The sequence below is a fragment of the Pseudopipra pipra genome, chromosome 6, assembly GCF_036250125.1.
Source record: "Pseudopipra pipra isolate bDixPip1 chromosome 6, bDixPip1.hap1, whole genome shotgun sequence".
Taxonomy (NCBI): Eukaryota; Metazoa; Chordata; class Aves; order Passeriformes; family Pipridae; genus Pseudopipra; species Pseudopipra pipra.
In genome coordinates, this window is record NC_087554.1 from 978,263 (window position 1) to 1,002,695 (window position 24,433).

The following is a 24,433-nucleotide window of genomic DNA, read 5'->3' on the forward strand; positions in this document are numbered from 1 at the left end:
TCTTCCAGAAAAAGGGCATTTCTAGCTTTAATGATCCTGGGATAAACAGGTTCTTCTTGGGGGATCCTGCCAGGAATGTAAGTGCCCTCTGCACTCACTGTGTTTCCTGTAGAAGGGAGAAATTCCAACCCTAAAGGCTTGGGATGATTGTTTGGCCATTCCTGTCTCCTTCCACCTAATTCCACCTAAAATCCGTTCTCTCATCCCAAGAACTGGTTGCTCTGTGCACAGCTCCCTCACTGCAATAACCCTGTCCCACTTGGTTCCATTGGGCATTCCCAATTTCCCATTTTCTGTCCCATTTGTCCCTTACTGCTGGAAGCTGAACACCCAATCCAGTGGGATTTCATTCCACGTACCCCCAGCCTGCGGGTGTTCTCTGCTGCTCTGAGGGTGTTAAAGGGTCTCTCCAGAAATTATTTCCTTGGAAAAGGAACAGGTACAGGAGTATCTGCAGGTACAGGTAGGGGGTGTGGTTGGAACTGTAGGTTCAGGTGTAATTTTAGGTTCAGGTACAGGTGTAATGAGATACATGTACAGGTACATGTACAGGTGTAAGTATAGGTTCATGTGCATGTACAGGTGTAATTTTAGGTTCATGTAAAGGTGTGATTTTAGATCCATGTGCAGGTACAGGTGCAACTTTAGGTCCATGTACATGTGTGGGTGTGACTTTAGGTTCATGTACAGGTGTGACTTTAGGTTCATGTACATGTACAGGTGTAACTTTAGGTCCATGTACATGTACAGGTGTGACTTTAGGTCCATATACAGGTGTAATTTTAGGTCCAGGTCCAGGTGTAACTGCAGGTCCAGGTCTGGATGTAACTGTGGGTGCAGGTGCATGTACAGACACAGATACAGGTCCAGGTGTAACTGCAGGTACTGGTCCCTGTACAGGTGTGACTTTAGGTCCATGTACATGTACAGGTGCAACTGCAGGTCCAGGTCCGGGTGTAACTGTGGGTGCAGGTGCATGTGCAGGTGCATGTACAGGCACAGATACAGGTCCAGGTGTAACCACAGGTCCCTGTCCCTGTCCAGGTCCCTGTCTGTGTCCAGGTGTACCTGCAGGTCCCTGTCCCTATCCCTGTCCATGTCCATGTGTACCCGCAGGTCCCTGTCCCTATCCCTGTCCGTGTCCAGGTGTACCTGCAGGTCCCTGTTGCTGTCCCTGTTCGTGTCCAGGTGTCCCCGCAGGTCCCTGTCCACGTGTCCCCGCAGGTCCCTATCCCTATCCCTGTCCGTGTCCAGGTGTACCCGCAGGTCCCTGTCCCTGTCCCTGTTCCTATCCAGGTGTCCCCGCAGGTCCCTGTCCCTGTCCCTATCCCTATCCCTGTCCGTGTCCAGGTGTCCCCGCAGGTCCCTGTCCCTATCCCTGTCCCTATCCAGGTGTACCCGCAGGTCTCTGTCCCTGTCCCTATCCCTGTCCGTGTCCAGGTGTACCCGCAGGTCCCTGTCGCTGTCCAGGTCCGTGTCCAGGTGTCCCCGCAGGTCCCTATCCCTATCCCTGTCCGTGTCCAGGTGTACCCGCAGGTCCCTGTCCCTGTCCCTATCCAGGTGTCCCCGCAGGTCCCTGTCCCTATCCCTATCCCTGTCCGTGTCCAGGTGTCCCCGCAGGTCCCTGTCCCTATCCCTATCCCTGTCCGTGTCCAGGTGTCCCCGCAGGTCCCTGTCCCTGTCCCTGTCCCTATCCCTATCCCTGTCCCTGTCCCTATCCAGGTGTACCCACAGGTCCCTGTCCCTGTCCGTGTCCAGGTGTCCCCGCAGGTCCCTATCTCTGTCCATGTCCAGGTGTACCCGCAGGTCCCTGTCCCTATCCAGGTGCACCTCCACGTGCCCGCTGTGTGGGCGTGGCCCCGCCGCCCCGCCCACGCCGTGCGCGGCCCCGCCCACGCCGTGACGCTCCCCGCTTCCCATTGGTCCGCTCGGGGCCGCGCCCGGTGACGCGCCCGGTGCGCGCGGCCCGCGCCCGGTGCCCGGAGCCGCCATGGCCGTGCCGGTGTCCGTGGCCGCGGCGGTCCCTGCCCGGGCCGGGCCCCGCCTGGCCCTGGCCCTGGCGCTGGGGCTGGGGGCGGGCGCCGGCCTCGGCCTAGGGCTGCTCTGGGCCCTGCGCCGCCGCTGGAGGGAGGCGGCCGCGCCGCACGGCCGCGGTACGCGCGGGGAGAGCGGCCCCGGAGCGGGCCCGGAGCGGGCTGGGCGTGGAGGGGACGGGGCTGGAGTGGGGCTGGGGTGGAAGGAACGGGGTTGGAATGGAGGGGATGGAGCTGGAGTGGGGCTGGGGTGGAAGGAATGAGGTTGGGATAGAAGGAATGGGGTTGGGATGGAGGGGATGGGGCTGGAATAGGGCTGGGATAGAAGGAATGGGGTTGAGATAGAAGGAATGGGGTTGGGATGGAGAGGATGGGGCTGGGATAGAAGGAATGGGGCTGGGATAGAAGGAATGGGGTTGGGATGGAGAGGATGGGGCTGGAATGGGGCTGGGATAGAAGGAATGGGGCTGGGATAGAAGGAATGGGGCTGGGATAGAAGGAATGGGGTTGGGATAGAAGGAATGGGGTTGGGATAGAAGGAATGGGGTTGGGATAGAAGGAATGGGGTTGGGATAGAAGGAATGGGGTTGGGATGGAGGGGATGGGGCTGGAATGGGGCTGGGATAGAAGGAATGGGGTTGGGATAGAAGGAATGGGACTGGGATAGAAAGAATGGGGTTGGAAGGGAGGGCATGGGGCTGGAATGGGGCTGGGATAGAAGGAATGGGGCTGGCATAGAAGGAATGGGGTTGGGATAGAAGGAGTGGGGTTGGGATGGAGGGGATGGGGCCGGAATGGGGCTGAGATAGAAGGAATGGGGTTGGGATATAAGGAATGGAGCTGGGATAGGGGTATGGGGGAAATGAGGTTGGAATGGGGGGGAATGGGGCTGGGATAGAAGGAATGGGGTTAGGATAGGGGAGATGGAGGGAATGGGGCTGGAATAGGAATGGGGGAAATGGGTTTGGGATGGAGGAAATGGATTTGGGACAGAGGGGAATGGGGTTGGAATGGGGGAAATGGAGTTGGAATAGTACTAGAATAGGGGGAATGAGGCTAGAATGGGGGAAATGAGGTTGGAGTAGGGGAAATGAGGTTGGAATGGGGCTGGAATGGTGGAAATGGGGTTGGAGTAGGGGAAATGAGGTTGGAATGGGGGAATGGGGTTGGGATAGATGGTATGGGACTGCAATAGAGGGAATGTGATTGGGATATGGGGAAATGGGGTTGGAATGGGGGAAGTGGGGTTGGACTGAAGGGAATGGGGCTAGAATAGAGAAAATGGGGTTGGAATAGGGGGAAACATAGGGGGAATGGAGCTGGAATAGGAGAAACGGGGATGGAGCAGGGGCAAGAGGGGATGGAACAGTGGGGAAATGCAGTTGGGAAAGGGGGAAATGAGGTTGGGATGTTGATGCCAGTTCAGAGCCCCGACCTTGCCGGGTTTTATCCATGTCTGTGCAAAACTTCGGGAATAGAAAGTGAAACTGTGTGTTTTCACAGTGATCATAGACTCATGGAACCCTGGAATGGTTTGGGTGGGAAGGAATCTTAAAGATCATCCAGTCCCACCCCCAGCCATGGGCAGGGACACCTTCCACTAGCCCAGGTTGCTCCAAGCCCCGTCCAACCTGGCCTTGGACACTTCCAGGGATGGGGCAGCCCCAGCTTCTCTGGGCAACCTGTGCCAGGGCCTCCCCACCCTCACAGGGAAGAATTCCTTCCCAATATCCCATCTATCCTTGCCCTCTGGCAGTGGGAAGCCATTCCCCCTTGTCCTGTCCCTCCATCCCTTGTCCCAAGTCCCTCTCCAGCTCTCTTGGAGCCCCTTTAGGCCCTGGAAGGGGCTCTGGGGTCTCCCTGGAACCTTCTCTTCTCCAGGCTGAACAATCCCAATTCTCCCAGCCTTTCTTCATAGCAGAGCTGCTCCATCCCTCTCCCCATCTTGGTGGCCCTATCAAGATCAAGCCTCGTGTCCCCCTGTCCCCTGCCAGCAGAACTGCAGTCAGATTTCCCCCGTGGAATCCTTTCCCAGGGGCGTCTAAAGGATTTGTTCCGCTCTTCTCCAGCCCAAGCCGCGCCCGGAGCGCTGGTCCCTGCGGAGGTGGGGGACGGAGCCACGCACACCCCCCTGCTGGGGCAGGAGCAGCAGCTGGAGCTGCTGGAGCGCCTGGACTTCGTGGTGAGGAACCTCGTGGAGCTGAGGAAGGAAGTGGAGGAGCTGCGGAACAGCCTCCAGCACCTGGCCGTGGAGATCGTGGGGGAAGTCAGGTACCAGCCCTGCCCCTCCTGCCTGCTGCTCCACAGCACAGCAGAGCACCCGGAGAATCCCACAGTCATGGAATGCTTTGGGTTGGAAGGGACCTTGTAGCTCATCCAGTGCCACCCCCTGCCATGGGCAGGGACGCCTTCCACTAGCCCAGGTTGCTCCAAGCCCCGTCCAACCTGGCCTTGGGCACTCCCAGGGATGCCATGATTATGTTAAATGTAGTATCCAAAAGTGGAAAAGGAGTCTCTCCAGCTTCCACTGGCCTTGACCTGCAGTGGGATTAGTGTGAAAACAAGTTTGTGTTCAGGCAGGGCTGGCATTTTCCTTATGGAATATCAGGAGTGACACCTGCTTCATGTTCCAGTCTGGGAAGGTTGGTTGTTCCTCAAAGCTGGAATGGTTTGGGTGGGAAGTGACGTTAAACACCATCCAGTCCCACCCCCTGCCATGGGCAGGGACACCTTCCACTATCCCAGGCTGCTCCAAACCCCATCCAGCCTGGCCTTGGACACTCCCAGGGATCCAGGGGCAGCCACAGCTTCCCTGGGCAACCTGTGCCAGGGCCTCCCCACCCTCACAGGGAGGAATTCCTTCCCAATAGCCAACCTCAGTTTCCCCTCTTTCAGTCCAAACCCTTTACTCCTTGTCCTGCCACTGTGGTTCCTGATGAAGAGATCTGATGAATATTGCATATATGGATTAGACATGGATTATATATGGATTGAATATGGACCAAGGCTTGCTTTACCTGGAGAATACAACCTGCCTGGGAGTGGGATGTTTGTATAAGCCAGAGTAAATCACCCTGTGAATTCTTTGGATGTAAAGGGAGTTGGATGGAGTCTGCTGGAGAGGAGAAGGGAAGGGAAATAGCAGCTCTTTCACTACCAAATATTCATTTCTTTTTCCTTTTCCCTTCCTCACAGGTCCCACCTGGAAGAAACCCAGAGACTGAACCGCCGGAGGAGGTTCCCCTATCCCAGGGAGAGAAGTGACTCCACAGGCTCCAGCTCCATTTATTTCACAGCCAGCTCAGGGAATGCCAACACAGATGATGGAGAGAGTGAAGGGGGGTAAGCAGAGCACCAGGCCAGGGGCAGCTTTCAGGGGCTGTTTATAACAGAAATTAAGGGAGTTTTTTTTCCCCACTGGGTGTCTGTCAGCCTGTTATAGTTTGCTTTTATTGCAGTAAATGTGTCACTGCCAGGGCCAGACTGGGAGATCTGCAACAGTCCTGACTTCTAGAGAAAGAAAAAAATCATATATATATATATATAAAAGGGAGGGAGGGTAGTTTTAAAGGAATAATTTGGTTAAGGAACGTTGTGGAAAGAAGGAAAGTAGAAGTCCAGCCTGGGACCGAAGTGAGAATGTTTAGAAATAAAATTTCAAGACAATAATGTATTTTTGAGTGCCTGGAAAACTTGAGAAAGTTCAGAATGAATTAACTGAATGTCTTCAGTTAACTGAATGTCTTCAACTAGGGTGTTTCTTGGGATTTTTTTTCCCATTGTGAGATCAATTGTTTTAAGTTCTTAAGAGTTTAAAATCAGGTGAAAGTTATAAACTCGCACAATCAGGGAATATCCTGAGGTGGAAGGAACCTGGTAGGATCATCAAAGTCCAACTCCTGGCCCTGCACAGGACAGGAAAGTACTGAGTAGTTTAAGAACATCATTAAAAATGACAATATGGCTTTAGGTATATTCATATTATTAGACAAGCAACAAGAGTTCTCCTGCACACCTGGTGGTGACTGCTGATTTTCCAAGGAAAATGCTTGGAAATGCTGCTCTTTTGTGCCTCAGTCAGACCAGTTTGGTAGCATTTGAGGTATGGAAGTGTGTCCCAAAACGTGTAGGTTTTTTCCCAGGGCAGTTGAAATGTCATTTAAAGAGAGATTTTTATAGCAGTGGGAGCATTTCAGGGGAAGTTTGGACACGATGGGGAGCAGCCAAATGACCTGTGAGCCGGTGCCAGCACTTTGCAGCAGGGGATTTGTCTTCCCAGGACAGAAAACGTGGATCTGCAGGAGGGCAACTTGTGACTGCCCTAAAATTGTGTCATTTCAGTGTTTTCTCTCTCCTAACTGGAGCTAGTGTGGCAGGAGAGAGCTGGGATGATGTCACTGGGGTTGTAAGAGCTTCATTCATCTGGAGTGGGTGTTGGAATGAGAGGGAAATGAAGCAGTGAGTGATTCATGGTGGTGTAACAGGGAACGAGGGTGCAGAACAGATTTTAAAATGTCTGGTTGGTTCTGAAGACGAGACATTTGCTGTTTGGGTAACAGCAGATGCACTGAATCATCAGGGTGACAGTGGCTCTTGTAAAATTGATGGAAAAGGTGGGTTTTGTCCACCTTGATCCCAGCCTGGGGTGTCCCCTCCTGATAGAAAACTGGCAGAGACCAGGAATTCAAAGGTTCAGAAAAGGCACCTCCTTAGGGGACAGGGGTGTGTTTTACTGCAAAGCCTCATTAATTTATTGGGAATCCAGTGATGGTTGGGGGAGTTCTTACATTGTAACTAAAATCTGTAACTAGAACTCTCATCTGATTTAAAAAAACCCCTGGAATAATGTAATTTCTCCCTGTGGAGGACCATAGGGATAATGTCAGTCTGGTCAGGACCAGCTGCCTTTAGTGTGCAGTATTGTCTGATAGAGATGTAAATGTACTAGAAGAGTAACATTTTCAGGGTTAAAATCAAGGTAGGAAATGTAAATTTTGGAAAAAACAATTGAAGCTCTGGAGCAGCCACTGGGAGGAAGAATGAGATAAATTTCAGCTGGATGTTCCTTGCTGGCAGTTGAATTATTTTTATGGAATTCAGAACAAAGAACTCCCATTTCAGCTTTATTTTGTGAACCACATGGACATGAGCAGCTTCTCCTATTCCATGCACAGTTCCCAAAAATCAGCGAGTTCTCAGAGGTTTTGGGCTGTTTAATTTCCCGGTGTGGCTTTGGGTTTTGGGCTTCTTTGCCTCTCCTTTCCGTGGGCTTTTTTGTTCCAGACTCTGTTTTCCTTCAGGATGTGCTTTAGCCAGAGGCCAGTATTCCAGTTCCATCACTGTAAGTTCAGGAAAATAGGCTGATAACATCTAAATCCCTTAATCTCCCTGAAAGCTTTGAGCTTGTCCTGTTCCCTGTCTTTTTGAACTGCAGCAACTGGGAGGAAACATGGGGGTTTTTTGAGCTGAAGGACTGAAACCTTGTCAGCTGCCAGGAAAATGTTGGGGGTTAGGATGGGGAAACATGGGAATTTGAGGAGTTTGTGTCCAACTACTGAAAATGGGGTAGTCTAGAGAACTAATAATACCTTAATATCAATACTTATTAATTAATCTTAAGAAATGTAAAGAAATGAAGCTTTTGATGTGAAACAGAGATCAGCCAGTGTCACCTGCCTGTGTCACCTACCCCTGTGTTGCTGCATTATCCATGAATTCAGTGACATCTCCAGCATGGCATCCTTGCTTTCCTGCCTCTGCTGACTCTTTGTTCCTTGCCTTAAAATGTTTCAGTACAGAAATGGTGGTTTTTTAAATTTCTGGGTGAGGGTTTGGAGGCTGTGCTGAGCAAGGGTGTTGGTTCACCCTCTGCCAGAGAGGGAAATGCTTGAAAGTTATGGATGGTTCTCAGAAAAGTGAAGCTTTGATAGCCAGATGTGTCTTGTTATCAAGGTGTGGGTGAAGTGCTGTCACTGCCTCCTTCAGATACAGGCTGTGGGCACATATCTGGGTCCCCAGACAAAGGCAGGATCACAGGGCTGTTCCTTGGGAAGAGGAATCCAGCCAGGACACAGTGCTGGAGGTACCCAGTGCCCTCAGACTGCAGTGAATTTAATTCTGGCAGAACTGGTGTAGTTGTCTTGTTGTTCACCTAAATCAACAAAATCCACATGTTAAAGTGCAGTAATTTTGAAATTACTGCCTGATTTGTGCCTGTTCTGCAGTTAAGAGCTTGCAGGTCGGTGTGAGGGGGACAAATAATCTTATTTTAAAAGAAATTGGCTTTGTGAGTAGACTCCCCCTCTGCAGTGGTGCCACTATACATAATGCCAGTTTAAATTTTAAATTCCCACCCTAAGTGCTGGGGGAGCTTAATTTTAGCCATTTTCAGAAGCTTGGATCTGAGCTTTACAGAATCAAGGAGGTTGGAAGAGACCTCCAAGGTCATAGAGTCCAACCATCATTGTGGCACCACCAAAACCCTCCCTGAACCGTGTCCTGGTTCTTTTGATTAATTCAGCTGTGAATCATTCCCTGGGTTATTCACGTGTGGTGTCTCTTTGTGGCTCATCCTCTTGCTCCTGGCTGGATTTCTTGCTGCTGGAAAAGAGTCTTGGTGGCTTTCCTGCTGTTCTTCACCTTTTCACCTGGCAGTGGGAATGAGCTGTGCAGCATTTAGTGACCAGGATGATGGAGGGATGAGGTGTTGCCAGGAGAGTTGTTGTGCCTAAAATTCCCTGGAGCAGGCTAAATCCCTCAGGTTATACTTTCCAGATGGATTGTTGAAGTTCTCCTTTATAATCCATATATTTAACTGAATAGTCCTGGCTCTGCTTTCAGCTGTTTAATTCTGTTGCACTGCAGTTAGAAGAGCTAAGAGGAGCTGGCAAGGTGTGCAGGTGAGGTGGGGACACTTAAAATCCTGGAATGGTTTGGGTGGGAAGGGACCTTAAAGTTCATCCAGTTCCACCCCCCTGCCATGGGCAGGGACACTGTTCACTAGACCATGTTGCTCAAAACCCACTTGTGACTTTAAGTTCCAAGGGACCTTCATCCTTCAGCATTCTGTGCTTTCCTTCAGATTTTTTTGATACGTTAAGTGAGAAATAGTGACTGTCCCAAGAAACCCAAGATTGAGACACTTGTGTCGTGCAGGATAAGCTGAGATGCTCCTCTTCCTCTGTTAGGAACAGCTCCCAAAACTGATTTTGTGTCTGTTTTTTTTTTTTCCTCCCAAAGTTACACCACGGCCAACGCCGAGTCCGACTACGACCGGGAGTCGGAGCGGGAGAGCGAGGAAGGGGAGGATGAAGTGAGCTGTGACACAGTGAGGACGGTGCGCCGGGATTCCCTGGACCTGGTCACCGAGGATGAAGCCCCTGTGGCCCTGGATTCCTCCCTGGAGGAGGGGCTGGGGCAGCTCCTGCAGCAGGCCGACCGCCTGCATGCCGGGGATGAGCGGGACAGGAGAGAGGGGTTCCAGCTGCTCCTCAACAACAAGCTGGCGGTAAAGGTGCCTTGTGGTGTCCCTGTGCTGGGGCAGGGTCAGGTTGGACAGCAGGAGGAATTTCTTCGCTGAGGCTCCAACCCTTGGCTGATCCCCACCTTGTCCCCCAGCCCAGAGCACTGAGTGCCACCTCCAGTCCTTCCTTGGACACCTCCGGGGGTGGGGACTCCAAACCTCCCTGGGCAGCCCCTTCCAAAGTTCAACCACCTTTTCCATGAGGGAATTCTTGCTGATGTCCAACCTGAACCTCCCCTGGCACAGCTTGAGGATGTTCCCTCTCCTCCTGTCCCTTTTCCCTGGGAGCAGAGCCTGATCCCCCCTGGCTCCCCCCTCCTGTCAGGGGGTTGCAGAGCCAGAAGGTCCCCCCTGAGCCTCCTTCTCTCCAGGCTGAGCCCCCCCAGCTCCCTCAGCCGTTCCTGCTGCTCCAGCCCCTTCCCCATCTCCCTTTCCTTCTCTGGACTCACTCCAGCCCCTTGATATCCTTCATGCCATGAGCTGGACACAGGATTTGAGGTGCAATCCCTGCCCTGTCCTGTGCCCACACTTTGTTATAAACTCGCCCCCCCCCAGTTCTCTCTGCTGTGGTTCTGCTTCGGTTCTCGCACAGCTGGGGCATTTAAGGCTTAAAAAAAAGTTTAAAAAAAAAAAAAAACACAACAAAACCCCTAACTTCTAACACGTTGGTTTGTAATTCCCTCGATCCGTAACATTCCCGTTTTCCTGCAGTACGGGGAGCAGAGGGAGTTCCTGTGGCGCCTGGGCCGGGCTCACAGCGACATGTGGGAGCTCACGGAGGACGAGGAGGAGAAGCAATCCTACGCCTCCGAGGGTGAGGAATTCTGGGCCCAGGCAAAGGAAGGCTGACACTTGAGCTTTGTAAACCCTCCACCTGCCAACAGTGCAGGGAATTTGTTGTTCTGCCTTGTAATCTGCTTTTTTTAGGCGAGTGGGCAGCAGTGCTGGAGTGTTTCATGCTTAAAATACAAGCATAGACTTTTATATAAATCTAGAAATATAATTTGTGGGGTTTTTTATTTATAAATTTAAAATTCATGCTTGCTGAAAGAGTGAAAGTAGGCTGGAGCCTAGTGAAAGCCATAAAAGCTTGTTTCTCTAACCTGGCATCCATATCCTCTCTGATATTAAAAGAAATTATAAAATATTATTATAAATACATTATTATATAAAATAATATATAATATTATAAATATAAATATAAATTATAAATATAAAAATAAAATATAAATATAATTATTATATATAATAATATATCATATATCAATATATATAATATATATCAATATATATAATATATATTATTATATATAATATATATATCATATATCAATAATATAATGTCATCCATATCCTCTCTGATATTAAAATAAATTATAAAATACTATTATAAATACATTATTATATATAATAATATATAATAATATAAATTATAAATATAAATATAAAATACATAATTATTATATATAATAATATATAATATTATAAACATATTATATATAATAATATATAATATCATAAATATAAGTATATTATTATAAATAAAATATAAAATAAATAAAACATAAACAAAAAATAAACAAAAATAAACAACAGGGAAAAAAATAAAAGCCTTGGCTGCAACACATTTGGTTTTTTTTTTGTGTTGCCAGCACATGCAGATACAAAAAAAAAAGAGAAATATATTTTTAGACAGGTGTTTGCTTAGAAGAGTCACTTTAATTTCGTTCCCTCGTTTTTTGCCACCTCAGATATGTTCACAAGGTTTTAGGTGAGTCATAATAGAACAGAAATCATCTTTATTAAGGTTAAGATGTGCAGCAAAAGCTACTAATCTAAATAACTTCTGCCCTGTTTGTTACACGTGTGACTGAATAAATGAATACTACAGCTAATATAATTATTCTTTTCTGGGAATCAGTGTAGCCATTTAAACATGGAATTTGAAGTTTTATGTGGTCCTCTTAGTCTGCAGTAAATGCTTAGTTTGCAGCTTTTTGAGTCTGCAAAAGGATGAAATTATTTACAGGGCATTTTCAAGCCACACGTGGTATAAAATTAACAAATAATATTATTTTTATACCTATATATATATATATATATATATTATTGTACTCTAGCAGCTGCAAAGAAAGAAGTCAGGAGAGAAAGCAGCTGAATTTCTTACCTCTGGCTATGTTTTTTTTCCAGGGAAGAGAGAGCTGGAACTTGCCTTACAGAAGTGGGATCAAAGTGCTGAGTGCCACCAGTGGTATGTGATTTTTTTTTTTCCCACTTCTTGCTTATGAAAAGTGTAGGAAAAGAACTTGGAGGTTGTTGGGAGCTGAGCTGCAGTTAAAAAAGTAATAATTATACCCAGATTTCAGTAAGGAGGGAGGTGACAGGGAAGGAGCTCACTCCCTAAAGGCTTTGCTTCCAACTCATGGATAAGATTGAAAGGATTGCTCTCCTTTTTTAAAATTATTCCAAAAGAGAGTTTGTGGAGTGGTTCAGATATTTGTGGAGGTAAGGCAATGTGCCTTTCTGGTGAATTCCTCCATGAACAGTGTTTGTCAGCAGTTACTGTGAAGGTCTGACAGCACATAAATTAGAATAAAAGGGAAATTACTTTTTTTAAATGGAAATTATTGGGAAAACAAGATGCTGAGTATCTTTACCAAACAAGATCTGTGCTCTTCCAATGAGCAAATTTATTTGGAGGGTTGTTTTGGACTACTGGCATCTGAATAAATACCTTTATTGTCTTAAAAAGACTGTATTTCAGTTGTTAGTAATGAATTGCTGTTTTCAATTAAAGCTTTGGTAGGAAGGATGAATTTTTGGGGCAGGAAAATCTCCAGCAGAGTATAGTATTGGGCTCTGCTGGCTTAACACCTTGGAAAAATGGGTTTTAGTTGCCAGGGTAGATCTTAAAGTTGGTATTTTACAAAGCAAGGTTCTACTCCGGGGTTCCATATTGGTGGGTTTGCTTTGTAATTCAGATTTTGGGACAGTCCTGGGCCTCTCAGACCCTTTTCCCAGACAGGGATAAGGCTCCTGCACAGCTACATCTTGCTTTCAGTTCTTCAGAGCAGCTGGAGAAAGGAAACAGCAGAGCAGCCTGTGGGAGGCGTGGGATTTCTTGGGAATGAATATGTAATTCCCTTTATCAGCACAGAAATTATTATTTACTGCCATGAATAGAACAGGAAATTACTCTCTTCCCAGCACTGAGGTGGTCACAAGCTGGTTTAATTGCAGCCTTTTTTTATGCTAATTGAATTTATCCTGAGGAGAAGAAAAAAACCAGTAGAGTCTTTAAAGTTTCTTGGGGGTGGATTTGGTGCCCCAGCTCTTGGTTTATGGAGAACATTGTTCACACTTGCTTTAAATTACAGTTTTATTCTGTCATATTTCTCTCTCCAGTGCCTGATTCCTGTTGTGAAACCCCTAATCTGTTATTATCTCTTCTCATAGGGAATAATTGATTATCTCTCACTACCCACGTTGTCTTTCCCATATTATTCTCCCTCTTCCATATATTTTTCCAGACAAAAGTGGGGGTAAATCCAGTGCAGGACACAATCCATGGGAGCAGGATTTGTGTGATGCTGATGGGATGGTCCCTTGCATCCTTACTTCCATATACAGCATCCCAAACACCATCCTTGTCTTTCCCACTCCATCCCAAATGGCCATTTTAGTAGAAATATCCCCAATTCTTTTCCTGCCTCTCCACACAGGCTGTGTGAAGCCTCATTGTGCAGGTCTGGTCTGTATTTTTTCTCTCTCTGTGTGTGCATTATTTCCTGTTGACTTTCTGTTTTACCAGTTGCCTCTGTTTTATCAGGATTCCTTCAGTTGAAATCGTGCTGGTTTTTGGTCCTTTTTATTTTTTTTTTTGCCTTTTGTGCTTGTTGTTTCCTTCTGCCCAAATCATTCCCAGCCTTATTGGCTGAGGAAAGAGAGAAAGGCACTTTCCACTCAGGGATCATTGCAAGGAAAGCTTTTCCCCCTTGATACCTCGTGGTTGTTGCAGTAATTGCTGACATTTCAAAGCAACAAGCAAAGGAAATAACTTTGGGAAAGGGAAGGATTCCTGCTGGGGAATCAGTGAGGAGGAACAGAGGTGTGGGAGCTGTGTTGGGTATTAAATGCCCTCAGCACCTTTGGGGAGTGGATTTATTTGTGCATCCAGGGGTGAGGGATATTGGAGTGAGGGATCTAAAGCCTCTGCACTCCTGATTTACAAGGACCTGATTCTCACTTGGGATTTAGACATCAAAATCATTCTCTGCTTTAATTGTAAAAAGATCTCTGAGCAGGTAGAATTTATGCCCAGCTAAACGGATTTCTCCCTCAGCTGATTCCAGAGTGGGACAGAGCAAGTTCCTAAGTCTGTTCTTGCTTTTAGGGGTGGAAGAGATACAAAATACAAAGAAATATAATAGAAATATGATTGTACAAACCTCTGTGCTTTGCTGCTTGGACACAAATATGTGACATCTCACAAATGAGGTGAGAAACAAATGTGGCCTTTTAGAATTTCCAGTCCAGTAGCATCTTTAGGGATCAGGAAAGGAGAGTGAGCTCTAGGTTTGCCTTGCCTCCCATTCCTGTTGCTAAAAGAAATATTGGAAGTGCAACCAGAGGGATTTCAGAGAAATCTGGGGAAAACTGTGTGGGTGTTAGTTTTAGTTTGGGTGGAATATTTTACACTGGAAATGAAGTGCTGACTGTTGCAGAAGGAATAATAAGCTCTGTCTTATTCCTTGGCTTATTATTATTCCTGTGTGTTATGGAGAAGTGGGATTGGGTTGGATGAGCCTCCAAAATGTGCCCTTTCTTCTAGAGAGTCTGTCAGTTTGGTGGAACATCTTGCACACTTGATCACCAGCCCTTCTCAGTTCCGTGGGTACATCTGGCTGTCCGTGGGCAGATCCTGGATTTTTGAAAAGTCACGGCATTCTAGATGTGCCTGGGAGACAGCTCTGATTTAACAACTGCTAGTGCTTCAGGATTTAACTCTTGGTGGGTTCACTGCCCAGACCTGGCCAATTTTGAGCCAGATTCTGGGTTTATGAGCCGACTGTTTTCTGCTCCATAGGCAGATTAAACAGGGAATTTACTGACAATATGGGGCAGCAGCAACCATAGGAATAGTTAGGAGATATTTCAGAATGCAGAGGAAGAAAAATAGCACAGAATTAGAGCTGCCTGGTGGCATCCCCCTGACCTGTGTGCCCTGGGAGGTTAATTCAGGAAGTAACTTGAACATCCAGAGCACAGGAGCTCTCCCATGTGGATGTTTGTGGGAAGGAAGGAAAGGAGCACATCTGCCTTCCTCGCTTTTTCCTTCCATCTTGTCTCCCCTTGGAAAAGCCAAAGCTTTTTTTTTTCCCCTCAACCTCCTTATGATCAGCTGGTCATTAATTTCAGGTTGGGAATTCTGCTGTCTCTCCCAAGGTACTAGTTCCCAAGTGAGTGATTATTTTAATGTTTGGTTGTTGCAGTGTGAATACCTGCCTGCTAATCCTATGTCTCCTTCCCTCAAGTGAAGGGACTGCTGTGCATCTGCTATGTGCACAGGAAGGTTGAAAAGCTGGGAATGCTCATAAAATAGTGAGAAAACTTGTCTTTGAAATGGTTGAAAGAGCTAAGAGCTGTGTTTGGGTTGGCAGAGCATCCTAACCACGGAGGGAAGGTGCTGGAGACTGTATTCCATGGGCAGAGTCCTGCTTCCAGGGAAGTCAGCCAGAGTGCAGCATCCCAGTGAACTTCCTGAAAGTCCTGAGCCTGGAGATTTGAGCTGGAAGAACAGGCTCTCTCAGCTGGGGGTATCTGTTTCCACAGGGTTTATTTTCTAATAAATGGGGAAATCCTGAGCTGAGATTCCTGTGGGAACTGCAGCTTTCCCACTGTCAGCAGCTTAATGAGGAGTCTGGTTAATAATTAATCGAGTGATATCCTAATGGAGGCTTTGGATGGCTGCTGAGACGTGGATCTGAGCAGTGCTGCAGAGGTCACAGGGAATGAAAATCCCCTAAATCATAATTTTTCAGGTCTCCTGGTCCTGCTGCTCATCCCTCCTGCACCTCCATAGTGTCTGTGGTGACTCTCATCCCGAGGCATTCCACGGAATGAGCTGGAATAAATAGCTCCACTGTGCCAAGCTAAACAAGCAGAGGAGAGAACAGCAGAAATCAGAGCCTAAAATCCCAGGAATGCAGAGTTGTGGGTGTGAAAACCTCCAGTGGACCTGGGACTGGCAAAGCTGTTTAGGAAAAATCATCTTTCCTGGGAATACAGTGAAAAACCAGCTCAGGCATCTCGTCCATATATATATATTTAGCTTATTTCACAACTGAAATTTACAGTTTACTGCTGTTTTTTTGGCTTTTTCACCAACATTTCTCCAGGCTGTTAAAAAAAAACCACCGGAATTTATATTTCTTGACATGAGGCAACTGTGGGGATTTATTGTCTAGGAATGTTTGATCTCGTGGTTGTAGAAAATAAGCCCTTTATTGGCTTGTATTTCTCAACCCCAGTTGTGTTGTGGTTGGGGATGTTTTGGTCCAGGCTGATGTTTTGTTGGGAAACAAACTGGAGAAGATCCTAAAAACACTTATTCCATCAGAGTGGGGCAGTGCAGCTGTGAGCTCTTCCAACCAGGGGAAAGGATTTTTATCCAATAACACATTGATCTGGTAATCTTTGCCATTACCATGAAAAATAAGAATTTCAGAACTGAACCAGAGCTTTCCCACAAGAAAATTAACGAAGTAAAGGAATGGGATTTAAGGCAAAACTGTAAATATTCAGGAGATGCCACTTTGTGTTGTAACTTAGACGTTGGAAATGGAGCTCAGGCAGGAGCAGTGAGGTGTGAGGGAATTCCTGGGACTTCATAACACTGGAGAAAGTGTAGTTGGAGTTTTAAAAGTCTTCTGACAGATTCCTGCACATGTGCTGTGTTTAACTGTCCCAAGGGATGCCTTGGGATAGCAATGGCAGAGTATCCAGCAGCACTGGGGTATGGGTGTAGTAAAAGGGAGCTTTACTTGCAACTTTCTTCTTCTCAGCTTTATTTTTTGAAAAAATTAGACTAAATTAGAATAATTTAGAATAATTTAGAATATTTTTTGAGCCAAACTCAGAGAAGGGATGGAAGTCTCCTCCATTCCCAGAGCTCTCTCCCGAGTGGGACGAGAGACACCAAACTTCAATCTGCATGTGCTGTCCCACAGCAGTGCCCTTGAGAGCTCTGAGAGTGATTGTTTCTTGGGAAATGATTCAGGGAGGGAGGGCTCGAACCACTGGTGCGGGGAGGTGAGATGGGAGGGTGCAAATCCACAGGGAATTCACCTTCCTTGAATTTCACGGCTCATGCAGTAACTAACTTTGCCGGGGCCCTGCTTCTCAGGCTCACAACTCACAGTGCCCTGTTGGACAAAACTAGGTGGCTTTGCACTTTCAGCACTGAAAACGTGTTCTTCTCTTTCCCAGCTGCAGGATATAGGTAGGTTTTCCCAGCATTTCCCTGGAAGTAGAGCCCTGTGTGCTGCGGTGGGGCCGCTGCATGTGGAGATCGCTGCTCCCTGTAGTGAATTAGAGCTGCTTTTAGTCTGGCTCTTGCTGCAATCACTCTTCACTGCTCTGTCTTGTCACACTTTCCTTGCTTAGGGAAGAAATTCCAGCTGTGGAAGTGTGCTGCTCCTGGTTTTTAGCCATCAGTGCAGCGAGTTTGTGTGTCACGTCAAACCCCTCCTGCTGATTTGCCTCGTCCTTCAAGCTGAAACCCTCTTAGGCACAGAATTTTTATTGCAGTTTTTACAGATTTCCAGTGTTCCTTGTGTTCCCCAGCAAGGTGTGGAGCTTTAATGCACTTCAGAGAATCCTGGGATGGTTTGGGTTGGAAGGAACCCTAAAGCTCATCCAGTCCCACCTCATTCCGTGGGTAGGGACACCTTCCACTATCCCAGGTTGCTCCAAGCCCTGTCCAACCTGGCTTTGAACACTTGTATGTCTTCCTTCTGAAGACATGGACAGCAGGTAAATGTGGATGAAATGTGGATTTAATCCTGGCTGGCTCATGCAGGTGTCTCCCTGTGCAGGTTTGCCATCCTCTGTGGGCAGCTGTCGGAACGCGAGAGCATTCCCAAGCGCATCCAGGCCGGGTGTGTTTTCAAGGTGAGTGGAAAGGACATCCTGGGTTTGTGTGAGTATCAAACAACACTTATTTCTGTAGTAGGAACTTGGGAAAATTGACTCCAGGTCTTGTTTAGGGAAGTAGTAGGTCTCAGAGATGCCACGAGTGGGTGTTTTGGGCTGAGGAAGGTGATTCCAGCAATGTCTTTTGAGGGTGACTGGGCTAGCTCTGCAGTTTTACACACCACAATCTCATGGGGGAAAAAAAGAAGTCTTTCAAATAAAATTTGTGTAAATGATGAGACTGAGAGCTTGGAACCTGAAGTTATCATGTGGTGGCAAGATACAGCACCAGCTTGTCTCTCTGCCTGTGAGCAACCTGCACCCTTCCAGAAGGGCAAAGCAAATACTCCCAAGAGGATTTAATTTGTTTCACATTCCTTTATATCCCTTGGGGATGTTGCAGGGAAAGGGGATGTACCTGGAACAGGTCACAAGTAACTATTGTCCCATCAGCTCATGGCATGACCAGTAAGGTGGTTATGGCAGAGCTCTGGAGGTGGAATAAACTGAAGGGCAGCTTCCTTTTCGTGTGTGTGCAGTAATCCCTGTCCCTGAGCCTGGTGAAGTGCTGCTGCTTTTCTGTGCTCACTGAAGCCACTCTGAGAAAACTTGGGATCTGTAGCTGTAATTCTGCTGATCACAACACTTAAACTGTGGATTCCTGCCTTCCCTCTTTCTCCACCTGCTCTCGGGGACGTTCACTTGCCTTTAACGAAGGTGTGACGTGTGTTGGTGCTGGTTTCCCACAGGAGCACATTGACAAAGCCATTGAGCTGAAGCCAGAGGACCCCCAGCTCTACTATCTCATGGGCAGGTGGTGTTACCAGGTAACATGCTTTTATTACTGCTTATTGCTGTCTAATTCCTCCTTGGAACTGAATTCCGTGTCTGAATGAGAGAGAGGTGGATGCAAACCAGGTGTGAGGACCTGGATACTCATCCAGAGTCTGCCGAGGTCTTTGGCCTCCTCCTAGGAGCACGAGCAGCTCCAAGAGGCTGGGCAGGTCCTGGCTGGCTCTCCAGTGGGTGGGACAGGTTGCCCTTCCTGTCTCTGCAGGTTGCCCACCTGGGATGGCTGGAGAAGAAGACGGTGTCAGCACTGTTCGAGGCTCCTCCGACGGCCACGGTGCAGGACGCGCTCCAGAACTTCCTACGGGTGAGGGAATCTGCCAGGAAAGGGGATGGATCACTGACCTCCACGGGTCACAGGCACAGAGAGGGGGTGCTTGTGTCCTGCTTAACCTCAACCCTCCCCCAGTGCTCCGTGATGCTTCTCCATCTCCTGGAACCTGTGGAAGGAAAGCTGGTGAAAGGGAAAATTGTGGAGCCTGCATTCCAGAGAAAAGACTGGGATGTTGAGGACATCAGAATTATGACCCGAAGTGTTCCTTGTAAAAGCTGTACAGTGATTAATTGCTCAGTACTAATCACATCCGGGCTGTGCTTCCAGAGTCCCAGACCTGTCTGAGCTCATCCCTGGGAACACTTGCAGAGATCCATCCTGTCATTTTAACTTCCCTGGCATTATTTTATTGAAAGCCTGGCTGACTTCTCCATTTCAAATGTTTCAAAACATCTGCTTGAAGGTTTCAGGGGCACAGTGCTTTATGTATTTATTTGGACTCCTCCCTTCCTCCCTTTCTCCTTTCCTCCCTCTGTTTCTTTTCCTTTAAGAGCTGCAATAAGCCTGGTGTAAGAATGAACTGTGTCCTTGCATATCCTAATGTCTGCTCATCCCTGTCACACCTTCCCTCTCTTCCTGCAGGTCGAGGAGCTGAGCCCAGGATTTTCCAAAGCAGGAAGAGTTTACATTGCCAAGGTAACCACTCACTTCATGCTTTTTTGCATCCTAGGGTAAGAAATATTTATTTTAAAAATCATCTTTGGCTGTAAAGTGCTGAGCAGGTGGAAAATACTCCATGCAGGAGCCAGATTTTATAAGATGACAATATTTCTTTTTAGTTGCAGCAATAAATCCATGGAAGTCTTAACCTGAACAGACTTTTAGCGTTGATATTAAAATTTGGGGTTCCTTGTGTGTGATGTCTGGGACTCCCATCTAGTTTGCATCTAGTCTGACAGTCTGAGACTCCTGTAAATATGATTTATTATTACAGTGCTTGCAGCTGAGCCTCATTTTTAACAGCCTGGAGAACAATGTGCTCCCTCCCAGTAGAGAGGTTTTGTGGTGAAACTGGAGTGAGGAAATAGTAAGTGGAAATCAAAACCAGAGCTTTGGAAATGATGAAAACCACGGGAACACCTTAAGATTTCCAACCAAAACCCAATCTCCTTGCCCACAAAACAAACAAACAAAACCATAAAGGAAGTTAAATATATTTAATATTCCATCTGGTGTGATTCTAAGGCCCTGTGAATGAAGGAGACTGCAGGGAATGTCAGTGCTAATAGTTAAGAGGCAGAAATAGGTCTTCTTAGCAGTGGCCCAGTTGTGTTTGCTGCCTGTTTTTCCCTGTTTAACCCTTTTCCTGTTGTTCTTTTCTCTTCCCAGTGCTACAGGGACCTGGGGAACAGCACTGCTGCTGCGCTCTGGACGAGCCTCGCCTCCGAGCTGCCAGGGAGCACAAAAGAGGTAACAGGATCAGCAGGGGCTCTGGGATGAGCAGGGAGAAATTTGGTTACAGAGAGAAGATGGATCCTGCCCCTCTGCTCCACTGAGATCCCACCTGGATCACTTCGTCCAGCTCTGGGATCCAGCACGAGAAGGATGTGGACCTGTTGGAGCGAGTCCAGAGGAGAGGACACCAAGATGGTCAGGGGGATGGAGCATTTCCTCCTGCTGGGAGGAAAGGCTGGAAGAATTGGGAGTGTTCAGCCTGGAGAAGAGAAGTTTCAGGGTGACCTGATGGTGGCCTTCCAGTGCCTGAAGAGAACCTGCAGGAAGGATGGAGAGGGACTTTGGACAATGGTCTGGAGTGGCAGGACGTGGGGGAATGGCTTCAAGCTGGCAGAGGGCAGGGTTAGATGGGATATTGGGAAGGAATTCTTCCCTGTGAGGGTGGGGAGGCCCTGGCACAGGTTGCCCAGAGAAGCTGTGGCTGCCCCATCCCTGGAAGTGTCCAAGGCCAGGTTGGATGGGGCTTGGAGCAACCTGGGCTAGTGGAAGGTGTCCCTGCCCTTGGCATGGGGTGGCACTGGATGTGGGCTTTAAGTCCCTTCCCACCCAAACCATTCCAGGATTCTTTGATTCTCTGATATGCTTAAGAACTGGTTTAGGGTTGTAGAAAGAAGGGAACTTGTCTTTTTTTAGTTGTTTCAATTGAGCTGTGCATTTATCTGTTCCCTTCTTGCATTTCCAGGATGCAGAAAGCGAGAGGGAACTCGAGGAGATGCGCTCAGACCGGCAGGAATAATTCTGGAAAAACTCATCCCAGCGGGTACTGCAGAGACAGTAAAATGCCAAAGGGGTTTCATGATCCTGACAATTCCGAGTGCACTTCGTGGATGAGCCAAAAGAGCTTACAGGAAAACACACCCAGCAGCACATCCAGGAGAACATCTTGGATTTAATGGGATAAAACCGTGGTTTGTTTTCCCTCGTACAGCACTGCATGTGTTTGATTTGAGGATCCCTAAAAATGTCACATTCCTGAAAACAGGTGTGCGTGTGGGAGTTTACAGGCAGAGTTTGTGACGGAGAAATATTTGTGGTCACATGTATATATATGGTAGATATATGTGAGATATATACTTTGTGATATAAATATATATATATTTATGTATGCACATATATATTTTATATCACACACTCTGCCTGTTGGACAAGCCTTGCTGCTGATCTCCCAGCTCATTCCTGAGGAAAACTTCAGCCAAAATTTTTTCCAGATTACTTGTTTCCTCTTTTCCTTAATGATTCATTGACTCAGTTGAAATAACTGATAATGCCTTTTGTAGATATTTAGGGGAGAGCAATTTCCTAGCGGGACCAAGGAGCTTTCCTGCGCCATCCAGGCTGGATTTTAAGAGGTTCGTTAGTCAGAGAAGTGAGGAATAAGATTTTAAACTTGAGGATTTCCTCCCAGAGAAGTTCCTCCCATCACTCCCACGAGGCTGAAAACTTCTGTCCCTCCAAATTGTGCTGCTGTGGTTTAGCTGGAATAACTGAGTTTGGAGGATAGTTATTGATCAGGGATCGGGTTCCAGGAGCAGGAATATCCCGTGGCAGAGCTGATGCTTCGCTGTGATCTTCTTCTACCACTTAGCAGATTTATTATCTTCCAATTAATTAACCTCTGGACTAATGAGGTGACGCCGAGGAGGTGAAGCCGACGACTGACATTTCCTCTGGCAGCTCCTGGTGACCAAGCAGGAACAGGGAATTGTGCTGGACACTGACACAGATGGAGAAGGAAAAACCTGTCTTGAGAAATTACCCAAATATTTATCAAGGCTTCCTTGATGCCCCTTAAAATTCCAATGGCAGCTACTGAACACTGATTTCTGAGCATCTGTTCCATGATGTGGTGGTTGTGAGGGGTAAAGTGAGAAAGTGTGAGAGTAAAACATTCCTTAAATCACCTTTTTAGTCCCTCACGTGTGTGATGATTTCGTTACTTCCTGAAAATAAAATTGGAAGGGAAACATACAGCAAACTCGAGTGTAAAAACTTCCTGGTTTATAGATTTGGCAATTTTTAGCTTTTTTTTTTTTCCCCCTCTCCAAATTAAACTGTAAAATGTTGGTGCTGGACTCTTCCCCTGCCAACCAGGCACGTGTGCAATTAACTGTATTTGCTTAAAACAATAAAAATTGGTATTTATAAATGGAAAACTAAATGCTGAGGTACTGAAGCTGATCCCTGTCTCTAACTCTGTAATTCTGGGATGTGTCTGGGACATTTTTATACATCCTGAGCTGCTCTCCTGTTCCTCCGTGGGATGCTGAAGCTGCCTTTTGCCCTTGGCCTGAGCCTGGTTTGAGTATTCATTCGGTTTGAGTGTGCATAATTACACAAGTTTTTGGGCTGTTTTCTGTGTGGGTTTCTCAAGGGAAGTCAGGAAATCCTCCTCAGGCACATCCCAAAGGTGATGTTTGCCGTTCCCTGCGTTGCTGCCTTCCCAAAGGAGAAGTTTCGGGAGAGGGGGCAGTTTTATCTGGAGAAGGGGCATTTTTATGGCGCATCCCCTTGGGCAGGTGCTGCTGGACAACACCCAGGGATGCTGAAGAGGGGGATCAGGCAAGCTGGGCTGCAGCAAACAAAGAGCTGCAGGGATTTGGGTGCTGCTGGGGATGTGTCACCTTCCAGCCGAGCATCCGTGCCCGGCATTCCATCCCCCCTCCGGAGGTGGTTCTGGCTCTGGGAGGGCAGCAGGATCCATGGGGATGGAATGAAGCACCCCCAGGGCCATCCCCCAGCTGTGGTGCCGAGTATCCCGAGGGCTGCACTAGGGATGGAGCGAGGAGAGGAGCATCGTGTTCCCTCCATCCCTCCGGGTGCTTTCCCACAACCCGGAGCCTCCCGGCTCACACGGAGCTCACACGGTTCCCTTTAGAAAGGGAGGCAATGGAATGTTAGGAGGTTTTTTTTCCTTCAATCTTTCGAGGTAGCGCTCTGAATTAATTTATTTCTGTCCTGCTTCCAGTGGTGCATTCCCCAGCAGTCCCACGGCAGCTCTTGGGCAGTGCAGCTGCCAGAGGTCCCTCTGGACTGTGGGACGGGCAAAAACTCCGCAGCAAAGGAGAACCTGGATTTGGGAGATGGGGAATTTAATGGCATCAGTTTGAGCTGTGCCAGTCCTTGGATGCCAAAGGAACATCCAAGATTACTCCAGGGGGAGTGCCTGGGCTTAGCGGGAGGAGCTGGGGGTTGGCACTGTGCGGTCTTGGGTTTTTTCCTGTTTTTCGGGTTTCCTTGTCGACCACCGCGGTGCTGGGCAGAAAAGACTGGGAGCGGCTTCCCGACTCGCTTTGCAGACATTTGCCACCTTCAGAGGAGGCACAAATCCCCGCGGAGCTGAGCAAGGGGTAGGGGGAGTGCAGCGAGCTGGGGCGGGGCTGTGACCAGAGGAGGGTGTGCGCAGTGCCCCAAAACCCGCACCCAAAACCAGCCCGGAACAGCCCCAGAGCACAGAGCGAAGCGCCGCGGAATCCCGCCGGCCCCGCCCCTCGACCCGCCCAGGCCCGCCCCCCGTCCCGCCCAGGCCCCGCCCCTCGACCCGCCCAGGCCCGCCCCCCGTCCCGCCCAGTCCCGCCCCTCGACCCGCCCCCGGCTCGCTCCGGCCCCGCCTCCCGGCCCCGCCCGGCCCGCCCCCAAGAAGGCTGCTGTCCCCGCAGGCTCCGCTCCCCTTGTCCCGGAAGAGCTCCCGGCCGGGCCGTGACCGCGGAGCTCCCACCGCCCTTCCCCGGCCCCAGCAGCGCCCGCCGGGGCTGCGGCGGCGGCGGGAGCCGCGCTGAGGGAACGGGGGCGGGGCCGCGCCGAGGGGCGGGGCCGGGCTGAGCGGGCGGGGCGGGGCCGCAGGGCCGGGCGGGCTGGGATTGGGCGGAGGCGCTCGATGCTGATTGGGCAGCGCTGCCGGCCCGCGGTATAAAGGGCCGGCGGGGCAGGTGCGGCCGGTTGTGTGTGAGGGCTGAGGGTGTGGCCCCGCTGCTGCCCGGGCTGCGGAGGGGAGAGCGCCTTGGCCGCCGGGTTATGGACCGGGGGAGCCGGGGGGCGTTTAGGGCGCCT

At 48.6% G+C, this 24,433-nt stretch overlaps 1 protein-coding gene across 4 annotated transcripts in view; it reads left to right on the forward strand.

The window, feature by feature from the left end:
* RMDN3 (regulator of microtubule dynamics 3) overlaps window positions 1-22,544 on the forward strand; it is a 28,756-nt gene extending 6,212 nt beyond the window's left edge. The window contains exons 1-12 of one of the 4 annotated variants that reach the window (XM_064659865.1): window positions 1,976-2,153; window positions 4,103-4,304; window positions 5,229-5,375; window positions 9,273-9,546; window positions 10,267-10,369; window positions 11,746-11,806; window positions 17,652-17,727; window positions 18,498-18,575; window positions 18,806-18,904; window positions 19,514-19,567; window positions 20,261-20,341; window positions 21,069-22,544. In XM_064659865.1, the coding sequence (XP_064515935.1) occupies window positions 1,991-2,153; window positions 4,103-4,304; window positions 5,229-5,375; window positions 9,273-9,546; window positions 10,267-10,369; window positions 11,746-11,806; window positions 17,652-17,727; window positions 18,498-18,575; window positions 18,806-18,904; window positions 19,514-19,567; window positions 20,261-20,341; window positions 21,069-21,122 (1,392 nt within the window). In that variant the 5' untranslated portion in view covers window positions 1,976-1,990 and the 3' untranslated portion in view covers window positions 21,123-22,544. Of the gene's footprint in view, window positions 1-1,975; window positions 2,154-4,102; window positions 4,305-5,228; window positions 5,376-9,272; window positions 9,547-10,266; window positions 10,370-11,745; window positions 11,807-17,651; window positions 17,728-18,497; window positions 18,576-18,805; window positions 18,905-19,513; window positions 19,568-20,260; window positions 20,342-21,068 lie in introns of those variants that run through there. The other 3 variants (XM_064659866.1, XM_064659864.1, XM_064659863.1) reach the window with 3 other exon arrangements.
* Window positions 22,545-24,433: the final 1,889 nt, after the last annotated feature.